Source organism: Salmo salar, chromosome ssa17 (assembly GCF_905237065.1).
Source record: "Salmo salar chromosome ssa17, Ssal_v3.1, whole genome shotgun sequence".
NCBI lineage: Eukaryota > Metazoa > Chordata > Actinopteri > Salmoniformes > Salmonidae > Salmo > Salmo salar.
The window spans coordinates 3,211,825-3,224,100 of NC_059458.1; the positions used below are offsets into that span (position 1 = coordinate 3,211,825).

General features: G+C 42.6%; 1 protein-coding gene across 1 annotated transcript in view; it reads right to left on the reverse strand.

Annotated features, from left to right (window-relative positions):
• Positions 1–12,276, reverse strand: part of LOC123723758 (C-Jun-amino-terminal kinase-interacting protein 2) — a 154,278-nt gene that overhangs the window by 27,570 nt on the left and 114,432 nt on the right. Inside the window, exons 3-4 of the mRNA XM_045700352.1 lie at positions 2,018–2,248; positions 1,816–1,894 (exon numbers count right to left, since the gene is read on the reverse strand). Of these exons, the coding sequence (XP_045556308.1) occupies positions 1,816–1,894; positions 2,018–2,248 (310 nt within the window). The remainder of the gene's footprint in view (positions 1–1,815; positions 1,895–2,017; positions 2,249–12,276) is intronic.

Below are 12,276 nucleotides of genomic sequence, written 5' to 3' on the forward strand. Positions count from 1 at the left end.
CCAGTACAGAGGATTATTTGTATTATTTGGTCAGGGTGTGGCAGAGGTATGTTTGTTTTGTATGGTGGGGGGGGGGTTGTGTATAGCTTAGAGGGGTGTGTTATTTATGTGTTCCGGGGTTTTGTGGTGTATGTTTTAGTATGAGTAGGTTCTAGATTACGTTTTCTATGTGCAGGTTTGGTTGCTGGACTCTCAATTGGAGGCAGGTGTTTCTAGTTGCCTCTGATTGGGAGTCCTATAAGTAGGTGTGTGTTTTGTTTGTCACTTGTGGGTAGTTGTATGTTAGCACTGCTTTTGTTTAGCCTGCTACACTGTTCCTGTCGTGAGTTTTGTTTATTGTTTTTTCCCTGGTGTTCTCATTTAAAATAAAAGATGATGAGCACGCAATCCGCTGCATATTGGTCCACTTTGTCCAACAGCGATTTCAACATATCTTCTGACGAAGAGGAATGTGACAATGTCTCAATTTTTTAAAATCTTTTTAATACCCTTAAACACCAAGTATAACTCATTTCATAATAGGCCATCATCACTGTCAATTGTGAATTGTAATTCTTCACGTTTTACCGGTGATACGTCCAAACTGCATCTGCATGCCAATAATTTGATCTCAATCAGTTTCATAGGAATATGCATTTAAATCTTCTTCAATTACTTTTTCGTAAGCAAATTAGAGCAGATGGTGTTAACAAACTATATAGCCTTCCTGTATTTTGTTTCAATCTAAGTAAATTCTGCCTAGTAGAGAACGCTGCTGAGTTTTGCTTGCATGATAAAAAACCTTGGACCATTCAGCTAACCATCCTAAAATGTCATAAGAAATGACTAAGGTGGAGTTTTTGGTGTAACAGTAACATTATACTAAGCTATTATATTTGGTTCTGTTATGTAGAATACTAATGAATAATTATGTGATCTTCCAAGACATTGATTCAGCTTTGATCTAATTTTACTAAAGGAGCACCATTATGAGAAGTGTCAGAGCAATGCACCCGCTGCACCGAACAAGCTCATTGAAGCACACTTAGCCTACTCTTTTGCCTCGCACAAAATTTGGTGATGCATAAACGAGAGACCACATGTTTTATGAAAATCTGGGAATATTTGGCCAAGGAACATTTCTGGTTGGTCTCAGGAAATTTAAAACAGTTAGGAAGGGAGGCTTTTAAAATGGGTTTGAGTAAAGTAGAAGCAAATATAGCCATGTATAGCCTCACAAGTTTGACGAAATGACCTTGTCAGAAACACACTTTTTTAAAAGTAGTTAAGGCTAACTGTCCTCTCTAAGTTTAGCTGGAATGTAGCCCGAAAGGATTTGAGAAATGTGATTGATTGACGATAGGCTTATGACATTGGCCTAAGTCTCATCTTGCGCTGCGCAGAATATCAGATCTCAACAACAATTGGAGTGTTTAACATCACCAGTACCACATCCTTATGATATATATATTTCATAAGCGCAACGTGACTGTAAGAGACAGGTCGGAATGTCTGACTGAAAAATACAACAAATCAAACTTTTTTATTTTTTATTACTGGTGTTTAAATATATTGATAAAATGCGGGCATGATTGTTTGGTTGCAGGACGCGGGACAAAGGGCCCAAAAAAAACAATTAAATTATATGAATTTGTGTATTGTGCATGTAGCCTCCAAAACAAGAAAATTAAAAAAAAGTATACATTTATTTTTTTAAATACTTGGACATTTGGAGGACATTTAGAGGAAATAAGCTGCTAGGTGTTGGCAGTGGATTAGTATTGGATAAGTAATGAGTAGGGGGTAGTGGTAACAGTATGACAACATAGTACTCACCCTGTGAGGTAGGGTTGCGTAGAGAGTCCTGCCAGCTGCCCTTCTTTGGAGAAAGACTGCTGTTGTTGTTCAGTGAGTCCTGAGAGAGAGAGAGAAAAGAGAGAGAGGTCAGCATAATTTCCCAAATCAGAGGAGAGCAGAAAGCAAAGTCTGGTTTTAAATGTGATAAGGTTGGAGGTTGAGTGTGTGCATGCATGTGTACCTGTGAGACAGTGGTGGTGAGGTTGAGGGTGGTGGGCCGGCTCTTCAGCGTGCCAAGGGTGGGGGAAGAAGGAGGGGAAGCGGTGGGGGAGGGAGGAGCATCAGGGTCCACCTCGTCTTCATCTTCCTCATCCTCCTCATCCTCGTCATCGATCATCTCAAACTCCTGGAAGTCGTCCTGGAAGGAGCAGACCGGGTGGTGCATATCGCTCTTCTCCAGAATCAGACAGTCCTGAAAGAGAGGTAGACAGATAGAGAGAGAGCGAGAGAGAGAGAGAAAGAGAGAGAGAGAGAGAGAGGGAGAGAATAAAAAGGGGAGGGGGAGAGACATTGAATGACTAAGGAAGAGATTGCTTTAATAATATTTTTACACTGTCAGCCGCTGAAATGTGATTCTATCAGCAATTTTCAAATGCTAGTATGAACAAAAGCAACAACCCCAGAGTCACCTTGCAATCATTTTCAGAGAAAGGTGTGGGACAGTTAAACCCATAGCAGCCTACAAGAAGAATATAACAAAACATTCTGTAATCATGCACTGCAGTATACGTATCAGCGTTCAAACACACATCAAAACAATGCAATCAACAGTGAAGAGGCGACTCCGGGATGCTGGTCTTCTAGGCAGAGTTGCAAATAAAAAGCCATATCTCAGACTGGCCAATAAAAAGAAAAGATTAAGATGGGCAAAAGAACACAGATACTGGACAGAGATATGGCTTTTTCTTTGCAACTCGCCTCTTCACTGTTGACGTTGAGACTGGTGTTTTGCGCGTACTATTTATTAAAGCCGCACATTTGTAAATCTCAAACTCTAAAAGTAATTGGAAAGGTAGATACAAATCATGTGTGATATTGTGGTTACAATAAAGATTGTAGCCCATCATGCAAATGTTTCCTATTAGCAGGACAATATACTTTTTATAGCCCAGCTACTGTTGTGAAAAATCCCTCAACTTGCAATGTATTCGATGCTTAAGTACTCTAAAGTGTTACATTTATAACTCAAAACAGCATTTCTGCATCAACATCTTTATGTTTTCGTTTATCTTCTTGAACTTCTTCCTTTTTTTCTATAGCAATTTTGATGAAATTGCTCAAGGGCCACGGTTGATTTGTCTGTGAAAATGACGTTATTGAATGTCTTGCCAGCTTTGATCCATGCCTGGGGGACGCAAAGTTTGATCCATGCCTGCAGGACGCAAAGTTCTTTGTTTGTCAGACGAATCATTGGAATCATTGACTCACTCACGCGATGAAAAGGGCGAGGATTGAGATGGAGTCACAATCCATGCCAGGCACACCTGTAAGCTCTGGAACTTCAACTCCGACATACAGAGTCAACATATGTGGCGGGTTCGTCAGGTCTTATGTTCACCCTGACATTTCCGTTCCTCTTTTGACAACAGAAGAGTGTGAAGAGGTATTAGGCAGGGGTGTTCTTTGTCAGGAATGTTATAAGCCATCGCTATAGAGCCACTACTAAATAGCATTAGAAATCGCAATGAAGGGGTGTACCTTTCAGAGGATATTCCTCTTATTCGTCTCTCAGCCTATGCTGTTATTTTAGTGAAAAATCAAGCAGAGGTGGATAGTTTGAGTCTCATTGGGAAAAAAAGTTATGATTTACAGATTGGAAAATGGTCCGGAGGGATCATGGCTTTGCCAGGGGGGGCTGGAATGGTGTAGGGGGGGGGTGTTAAGTATCTTGGAGTGTACCTATGGGATGAGGGGAGAATGGAAAAAAATTGGAATGTGGTGCTTGAAATGGTGTAAGGGAGGATGAGGAGATGGCGTTGGTTGTTATCTCGTATGTCATACAGGGGGCATACCATTATTGTTAACAATATGGTTGACTCTGCACTGTGGCATCGGTTGTCATGTTTAGAGCCACCATCTGGCCTTCTGGCTAAGATACAGGCGATTATTATAGATTTATTTTTGGAGAAATATCATTGGGATCCACAAAGTGTTTTGTATTTGTCAAAAGAGGAGGGGGAACAAGGTCTTGTACATCTTGCTAGAAGGGCTGCTGCTTTCCGGTTTCAGTTTATTCAAAGGTTGCTTCATGGACCGGAAAATGTGGTTTGGAGAGGGGTGGCAGGTCTGGTATTACAGCAGGTCAGGGGATTAAGTATAAAGAAGGCTTTAATCTTGGTTGATAGTAGACAGATTTCTAGGGAAGGAGTACCTCCGTTTTACTGTGTCCTTCTTAGGGTGTGGAGCATAATGGAGGTGTCCAGACACACTCCAACGGAGTCATTGTATTGGCTGCTGGAGGAACCTCTGGTGTATGGGGCAAGACTGGATTGTACAACTGCAGCTGTTCCACATTTTTCCAAGATTCTGGTGAAGGGCAAAATCATCACCCTAAAACAGTGAATGGCCATGACTGGGCCCACCTTAATGGATGGAGGACGAGTGGCTGAACATTTGGGGGTGAGGTCATAAAGGATTGTCGGAGTTTATGCTTAATAGAAGAAGGTACCAGATGAAAAAGTCCCATTTCCAAGACTAGGGATTACATCCAATATCCCAGAGTCAGAAAGAAAGGCGTTATTAATGGATTTGAGAGGGTTAGAAGAGATGGGGTTGGATGAGGTGAATGGGAAAGACTTATATAGGGGGGGTGTCAAGGTTTTGAATAAAGATACATTGAAGACTAGAAAATACACTCCTTGGAGGGTAAAACTGGGCATTGGTGACAAGGTAAAGCCAGCATGGAGAGCACTGTACAAGCCACCGTTACAAAAGGCCACTGCTGACATGCAATGGAGGGTTTTGCATGGCATCATTGCAGTTAATGCTTTTGTATCTGTTATTAACTCAGATGTTGGAGATGGATGTCCTTTTTGTAACATAAGATAAACAATTTTTCACTGTTTTATGGAGTGTGAGAGGATAAAGCCTATCTTTGAAATACTGGAGTCTTTGTTTACAGCTGTATGGGAGATTTTCAATAACATTGTTTTTACTTTGGGGTTTCAACATAGTAAGAACAGAAAATAAAATGTAAACTGTTAAATGTTATTTTGGGACAAGCTTCTGTAAGATGTAACATATTTCTGAGTAGGAAACAAAATAGACACAGGATATGGGCAGGATGTAAGACGTGTTTTTAAAGGATTAGTCAAAGCGAGAATAAAAGTGTATTTTGAGTTCTTCTCCTCTGTAAAAGATAATTTTATTGATTGTAATTTTTATTTAGGAATGACATATTTGTTGTTTAATTTCTTAACCTCTTGACGGTCGCCTAGGATAGGGGGCGCCACAGCGCATTTTGAAAAGAATTTGTGCCCATTTTAAACGGCCTACTACTCAAACTCAGAAGCTAGGATATGCATATAATTAATACTTGTGGATAGAAAACACCCTAAAGTTTCTAAAACTGTTTGAATGGTGTCTGTGAGTATAACAGAACTCATATGGCAGTCAAAACCCCGAGACAGATCGAAACAGGAAGTGGAATTCTGAATTGCGAACTCAACTTCATCACGTTGCCTATTAATCACACCGTGAGCTATGGTTAATTGAGCACTTCCTATTGCTTCCACTAGATGTCCCCAGTCTTTACAAAGTAATTTGAGTCTCCTACTGTGAAAACTGACAGAATGACACGCTGTGGAACGTGGTCACACGGAGAGGGCCATCACCATTATGACGCCGGCGCCCCTGGTTACCCTCCCCTTTCGAAAGGTTTTGAAACACAATGCAATCGTCCTCCTCGAATCTTATTGGAGCTCTGGTTGAAAAAGGCCATAAATATTTATGTTATACAACGTTTGACATGTTTGAACGAACCTAAATAAGAAAAAAATGCATTTTGTTGAAAGAGTAGCCCCGCGCACGTTGGTACTTTTGGTGCAGCCTTCAGAACGCGCTAACAACAACAAGCTAATGGAACATAAAGGATGAACTTTTTCGAACGAAAATACATTTGTTGTGGACCTGGGATTCCTGGAAGTGCCTAAGGATGAAGATAATCAAAGGTAAGGGATTATTGACAATAGTATACAAGACTAGATTTGATATGCGAATGTTCCAAGATGGCTAGCCTATTGCTATTGCTAGCCTATTGTTCTGAGTATTGCATCCCCTTTTATCGCAAAGTGTGATTACCCAGTAAAGTTATTTTTAAATCTGGCATTACAGGTGCTTTCAAGAGATATTCATCTATAAATCTTAGAATGACAATATTACATTTAAAAAAATGTTTTCGAATAGTAATTTAGTAAATTGTAGCGCTGTTTCATCGGATGCATTTGAGGGAAAATAGTTAGTCAACGTTACGCACCGATGTAAAATGCTGTTTTTATATATAAATATGAACTTTATCGAACAAAAGAATGCATGTATTGTGTAACATGATGTCCTAGGTGTGTCATCTGATGAAGATTGTCAAAGGTTAGTGCTGCATTTAGCTGTTTTTTGGTTATTTGTGATGCATGTGGTTGGTCGGAAAATGGCTATGTGGCTACTTTTACGATATACTCCTCTAACATAATCTAATGTTTTGCTTTTGCTGTAAAGCCTTTTTGAAATCGGACAACGTGGTTCGATTCAGGAGAGGTGTATCTATAAAACGATATAATTTGAAAAAAGAATTGAAAAAATTAAATTATTACATTTTGTTATGCTAATGGAGATTTTTCGCTGGATGTCCGTCCCGTATCCGCACAGGGGTTAAACGGCCCTTATTTGTGTTAATAATTAAGTATAAAATAAAGGTTTTTATAAAAACTCAAAACTCTCTCTCTCTCCCTCTCCCTCTCTCTCTCTCAGAACTAGGGTTTTAATGGAATCATATAACCCAGAAGAAACAGTCAATCTATAACCCAGAGGAAATATAGCAGCTACATGTGACAGATACAGTACATTTTATGAGGAAGTCAATGACATAGCTACTGTACAATAGATATTTCACATCTTTATGGGCGATTGCTTTTTATTAGTAGAAAATAATATATGTGATCTACATTTTTATATTATCTAGTAATATTTTAGTTGTATTGATAGTGTTGTGTATTTATGATATCATAATGTACTCATAACAGTATTACTCCATTGAGGACATCTAAACATTGACATGTGACATCATTTATCTACAGTAAAACATCACCAGATCAATAAGAAGAGGTCATAATAACCCAAATAAATTGAACGACTACAATCTGATCCTTGATGACAGTGGAGAGAGTGGACATCTATAAATATGACTGTGTGTGTCTGTGTGTGTGTCTCTTTGAGGAGCGATCCCCAGTTCTCAGGTTTCCAAGGACATCCCTCCTAGTGGGTACAGACAGAGCTGACATTCCCTCCTGTTACAAGCCATGCAGGCAGCCTGGCGGAAGCAGAACCCTTCTGCTGACTGGAGAAAACCAGAGCGATGTTATGAATGAGTTTTCACCTCTCTTTCTGTCTCAAGGATAGGAGACAACATCATTACATCCAGAGAAATTAAATGAGTCTGCAGTGTCGGTCACAAGTATTCTGCTAATGGGCATGCACATAGATTGGACATTCAGTTCAGGGTTGTTTCTGCTCTGAATACTAGCTATATTGCTTACTGAAAAGTTCAGTGACCCTGAATGTAACCTGGTTTAACAGGGTTGGGTTTTCTGATAGAGAGAGAGGGAGAGTGAGAAAGAGAGAGAGAGAGAGCAGCCTTCTCTAATGAACATGGCTAAAACAGAGGCTGTTAGCCATAACACAACAGCACAGCTACAGCAAGAAGCCCATCACAGCTCATATGGGCCGAGTTAAGCTTCTGTAAATGGAACGTCATTCTCTTTTGATGCGCTTTCCTCTCTATGCGTATTCTGACCTTGAACTTCATCATGAGAATAGCATGCTATTCACCTGGTATTTGTTCAGAGTGGAGATCTAAGAAATGAAGGTGTGTCGGAGGTGTTTCCACGGATACACAGTATTCTGACCTTGTATCATTTTAAATATTAGCCACTATCGGGAGCCACCGTCAGTAATACCACATACATTTATAACTGTCACTTTAGTGTTAGTTTCTTCAATTTGTAGCTGATATTTTGCATCATTCCATTTCATTCCGATTATCTTTCTTTCCTCTCAGGTCTGTGTAGTTGTTCCTGAGGGTCGCTAGCATTAGTGGACCATATTAGGCAACAGTGTGCAATAATATGGGACATGTAGCTTATTTTAACCATTATGGATGTCACGCCCCGACCATAGAGAGCCCTTGGTTCTCTATGGTGTTGTAGGTCAGGGCGTGACTAGGGGGTGTTCTAGTCGATATATTTCTATGTTTGGGTTTGAGTGTGGTTCCCAATTAGAGGCAGCTGATTATCGTTGTCTCTGATTGGGAATCATACTTAACCTCTCTTGGGTAGGGGGCAGTATTTTGACGTCTGGATGAAAAGTGTGCCTGTAGTAAACTGCCTGCTACTCAGGCCCAGAAGGTAGGATATGCATATTATTAGTAGATTTGGATAGAAAACACTCTGAAGTTTCTAAAACTGCTTGAATGATGTCTGTGAGTATAACAGAACTCATATGGCAGGCAAAAACGTGAAAAAGAATCCAACCAGGAAGTGTGGAAATCTGAGTTTTGTAGTTTTTCAAGTGATTCCCTATCAAATATACAGTGTCTGTGGGGTCATTTTGCACTTCCTAAGGCTTCCACTAGATGTCAACAGTCTTTAGAATGTAGTTTCATGCTTCTACTGTGAATGGGGAGAGAATAAGAGGTCTTGGAATCAGATGACTGAGAAAATGACATGAGCTCAGTGGCGCGCGCTCCCATGAGAGTTAGCTGTGTTCCTTTTCCTTTTTGAAGACAAAGGAATCGTCCGTTTGGAATATTATGGAAGATTTATGATAAAAACATCCTAAAGATTGATTCTATACATCGTTTGACATGTTTCTACGAACTGTAATATAAACCTTTTTGACTTTTCGTCTGAACTCTCTGCGTGAGCACAGTGCATTTTGGTTACTCGACTGAACGCGTGAACAAAAAGGAGGTATTTGGACATAAATATGGACTTTATCGAAACAAATGAACATTTATTGTGGAACTGGGATTCCTGGGAGTGCATTCTGATGAAGATCATCAAAGGTAAGTGAATATTTATAATGCTATTTCTGAGTTTTGTTGACTCCACAAAATGGCGGGTTTGGTTTTGTGACTGAGCGCTGTACTCAGATTATTGCAAAGTGTGCTTTCGCTGTAAAGCTTTTTTGAAATCTGACACAGCGGTTGCATTAAGGAGTAGTGTATATATAATTCTATTAATAACAGTTGTATATTTTATCAACGTTTATGATGAGTATTTCTGTGCTCATTCACCGGAGGTTTGGGAGGCAAAACATTTCTGAACATTACACGCCAATGTAAAATGGGGTTTTTGGATATAAATATGAACTTTATCGAGCAAAACATACATGTATTGTGTAACATGAAGTCCTATGAGCGCCATCTGATGAAGATCATCAAAAGTTAGTGATTCATTTTAGCTGTGTTTCTGTTTTTGTGACGCCTCTCCTTGCTTGGAAAATGGCTGTGTGGTTTTTCTTGTCTAGGTGCTGTCCTAACATAATCTAATGCTATGCTTTCACCGTAAGGCCTTTTGAAATCGGACAGTGTGGTTGGATTAACGAGAAGATTATCTTTAAAATGGTGTATAATACTTGTATGTGTGAGAAATTTGAATTATGAGATTTTTGTTGTTTTGAATTTGGCGCTCTGCTATTTCACTGGCTGTTGGAGACGTGGGACGCTACCATCCCACATACCCTAGAGAAGTTAAGGTGTCCCTATTCCCACCTGCATTTGTGGGATATTGTTTTGTGTGAGTGCATTGTTTTGTGTGAGTGCATACACCACGTAGTTCACGTTCGTTGTATGTTTATTGTTTTTTGTTTAAGTTTTCACTGCAAATAAAGATGTGGAACTCAACACAGGCTGCGCCTTGGTCCGTCCATTATCACGACCGTGACAGAATATCCCACCAATGCAGGACCAAGCAGTGTGTTATGGAGGTTAAGAAGTTTTGGACATGGGAGGAAATCATGGGAGGTTGTGAGACCCTTCCTTGGAAGGAGACACCAAGGAAGGTGGAAGGACAGCGATGACGCCGGGGTCGGCGGCCACAGAAAGCCCAAGATTTTTTGGGGGGGGGGGGGGGACACATGGAGCTGTCGACTGAGCAGCGGAGAGTGCCAGAGCCCGTTTGGGAGTCGGTGGAGGAATTCAAGGAAAGATACCGGAAAGAGGTGGTAGCGAGGAGTATGCTGCAGCGCAGGCGTGCTGAAGAGCGTGACACCAGTCTGGTGCCATCGGCGCCGGCTCCACGCACCAGGCCTCCAGTGAGCCTTCTCAGCCCGGTACGTGCTGTGCTGGTTCCTCGCACTCGCCCTGAAGAGCCAAAGACCGTCAGGGAGGTGATGGAGAAGTTGGGAGAGAGAGGAGAGAGATGTTGTGCAGGTGTGTTCTGCACAACATTCGACATGAAGAGCCTGTCAGCAGTCTGGTGAGTCCTGTGCCAGCTCCCCGCACTCGCCCTGAAGTGCGTGTCACCAGTCCGGTGCCACCTGTCCCAGCTCCACGCACCAGGCCTCCAGTGCGCCTCCCCAGTCTGGTACGTCCTGTGCCAGATCCTCGCACTCGCCCTGAAGTGCGTGTCACCAGTCCGGTGCCACCTGTGCCGGCTCCACGCACAGGCTTCCAGTGCCTCCCCAGCTTCCCCGGTCACGTCCTGTGCCAGCTCCCCGCACTCGCCCTGAAGTGCGTGTCAACAGTCCGGTGCCACCTGTACCGGCTCCACTCACCAGACCTCCAGTGCGCCTCTCCAGTCCGGTACGTCCGTTGCCAGCTCCCTGAACCCTCCCTGAAGTGCGTGTCAACAGTCCGGTGCCACCTGTGCCGGCTCCACGCACCAGGCCGCCAGTGCGCCTCCCCAGTCCGGTACGTCCTGTGCCAGCTCCCCGCACTCGCCCTGAAGTGCGTGTCAACAGTCCGGTGCCACCTGTACCGGCTCCACTCACTAGGCCTCCAGTGCGCCTCTCCAGCCCGGAGCGTCCTGTGCTGGCTCCATGCACTCGACCTGAGGAGCGTGTCATCAGTCCGGTGCAACCTGCGCCGATGCCCAGTCCAGGCACGGTGACCAGTCCCGCTCCAAGGCAGGAGCCTTCCTCTGCACCAATGCCCAGTCCAGGCAGATTCCCTGCTGATTTTGTACGTTTGCCCACTGACAAAGAAATGATCAGTCTATCATTTTAATGGTAGGTTTATTTGAACAGTGGGAGACAGAATAACAACAAAAAAATCCTGAAAAACGCGTGTAAAAATGTTATAAATTTATTTGCATTTTAATGAGGGAAATAAGTATTTGACCCCCTCTCAATCAGAAAGATTTCTGGCTCCCAGGTGTCTTTTATGCATACAGGTAACGAGCTGAGATTAGGAGCACACTCTTAAAGTGCTCCTAATCTCAGCTTGTTACCTGTATAAAAGACACCTGTCCACAGAAGCAATCAATCAATCAGATTCCAAACTCTCCACAATGGCCAAGACCAAAGAGCTCTCCAAGGATGTCAGGGACAAGATTGTAGACCTACACAAGGCTGGAATGGGCTACAAAACCATCGCCAAGCAGCTTGGTGAGAAGGTGACAACAGTTGGTGTGATTATTCGCAAATGGAAGAAACACAAAAGAACTGTCAATCTCCCTCGGCCTGGGGCTCCATGCAAGATCTCACCTCGTGGAGTTGCAATGATCATGAGAACAATGATGAATCAGCCCAGAACTACACGGGAGGATCATGTCAATGATCTCAAGGCAGCTGGGACCATAGTCACCAAGAAAACAATTGGTAACACACTAAGCCGTGAAGGACTGAAATCCTGCAGCGCCCGCAAGGTCCCCCCTGCTCAAGAAAGCACATATACATGCCCGTCTGAAGTTTGCCAATGAACATCTGAATGATTCAGAGGACAACTGGCTGAAAATGTTGTGGTCAGATGAGACCAAAATGGAGCTCTTTGGCATCAACTCAACTCGCCGTGTTTGGAGGAGGAGGAATGCTGCCTATGACCCCAAGAACACCATCCCCACCGTCAAACATGGAGGTGGAAACATTATGCTTTGGGGGTGTTTTTCTGCTAAGGAGACAGGACAACTTCACCGCATCAAAGGGACGATGGACGGGGCAATGTACCGTCAAATGTTGGGTGAGAACCTCCTTCCCTCTACCAGGGCATTGAAAATGGGTCGTGGATGGGTA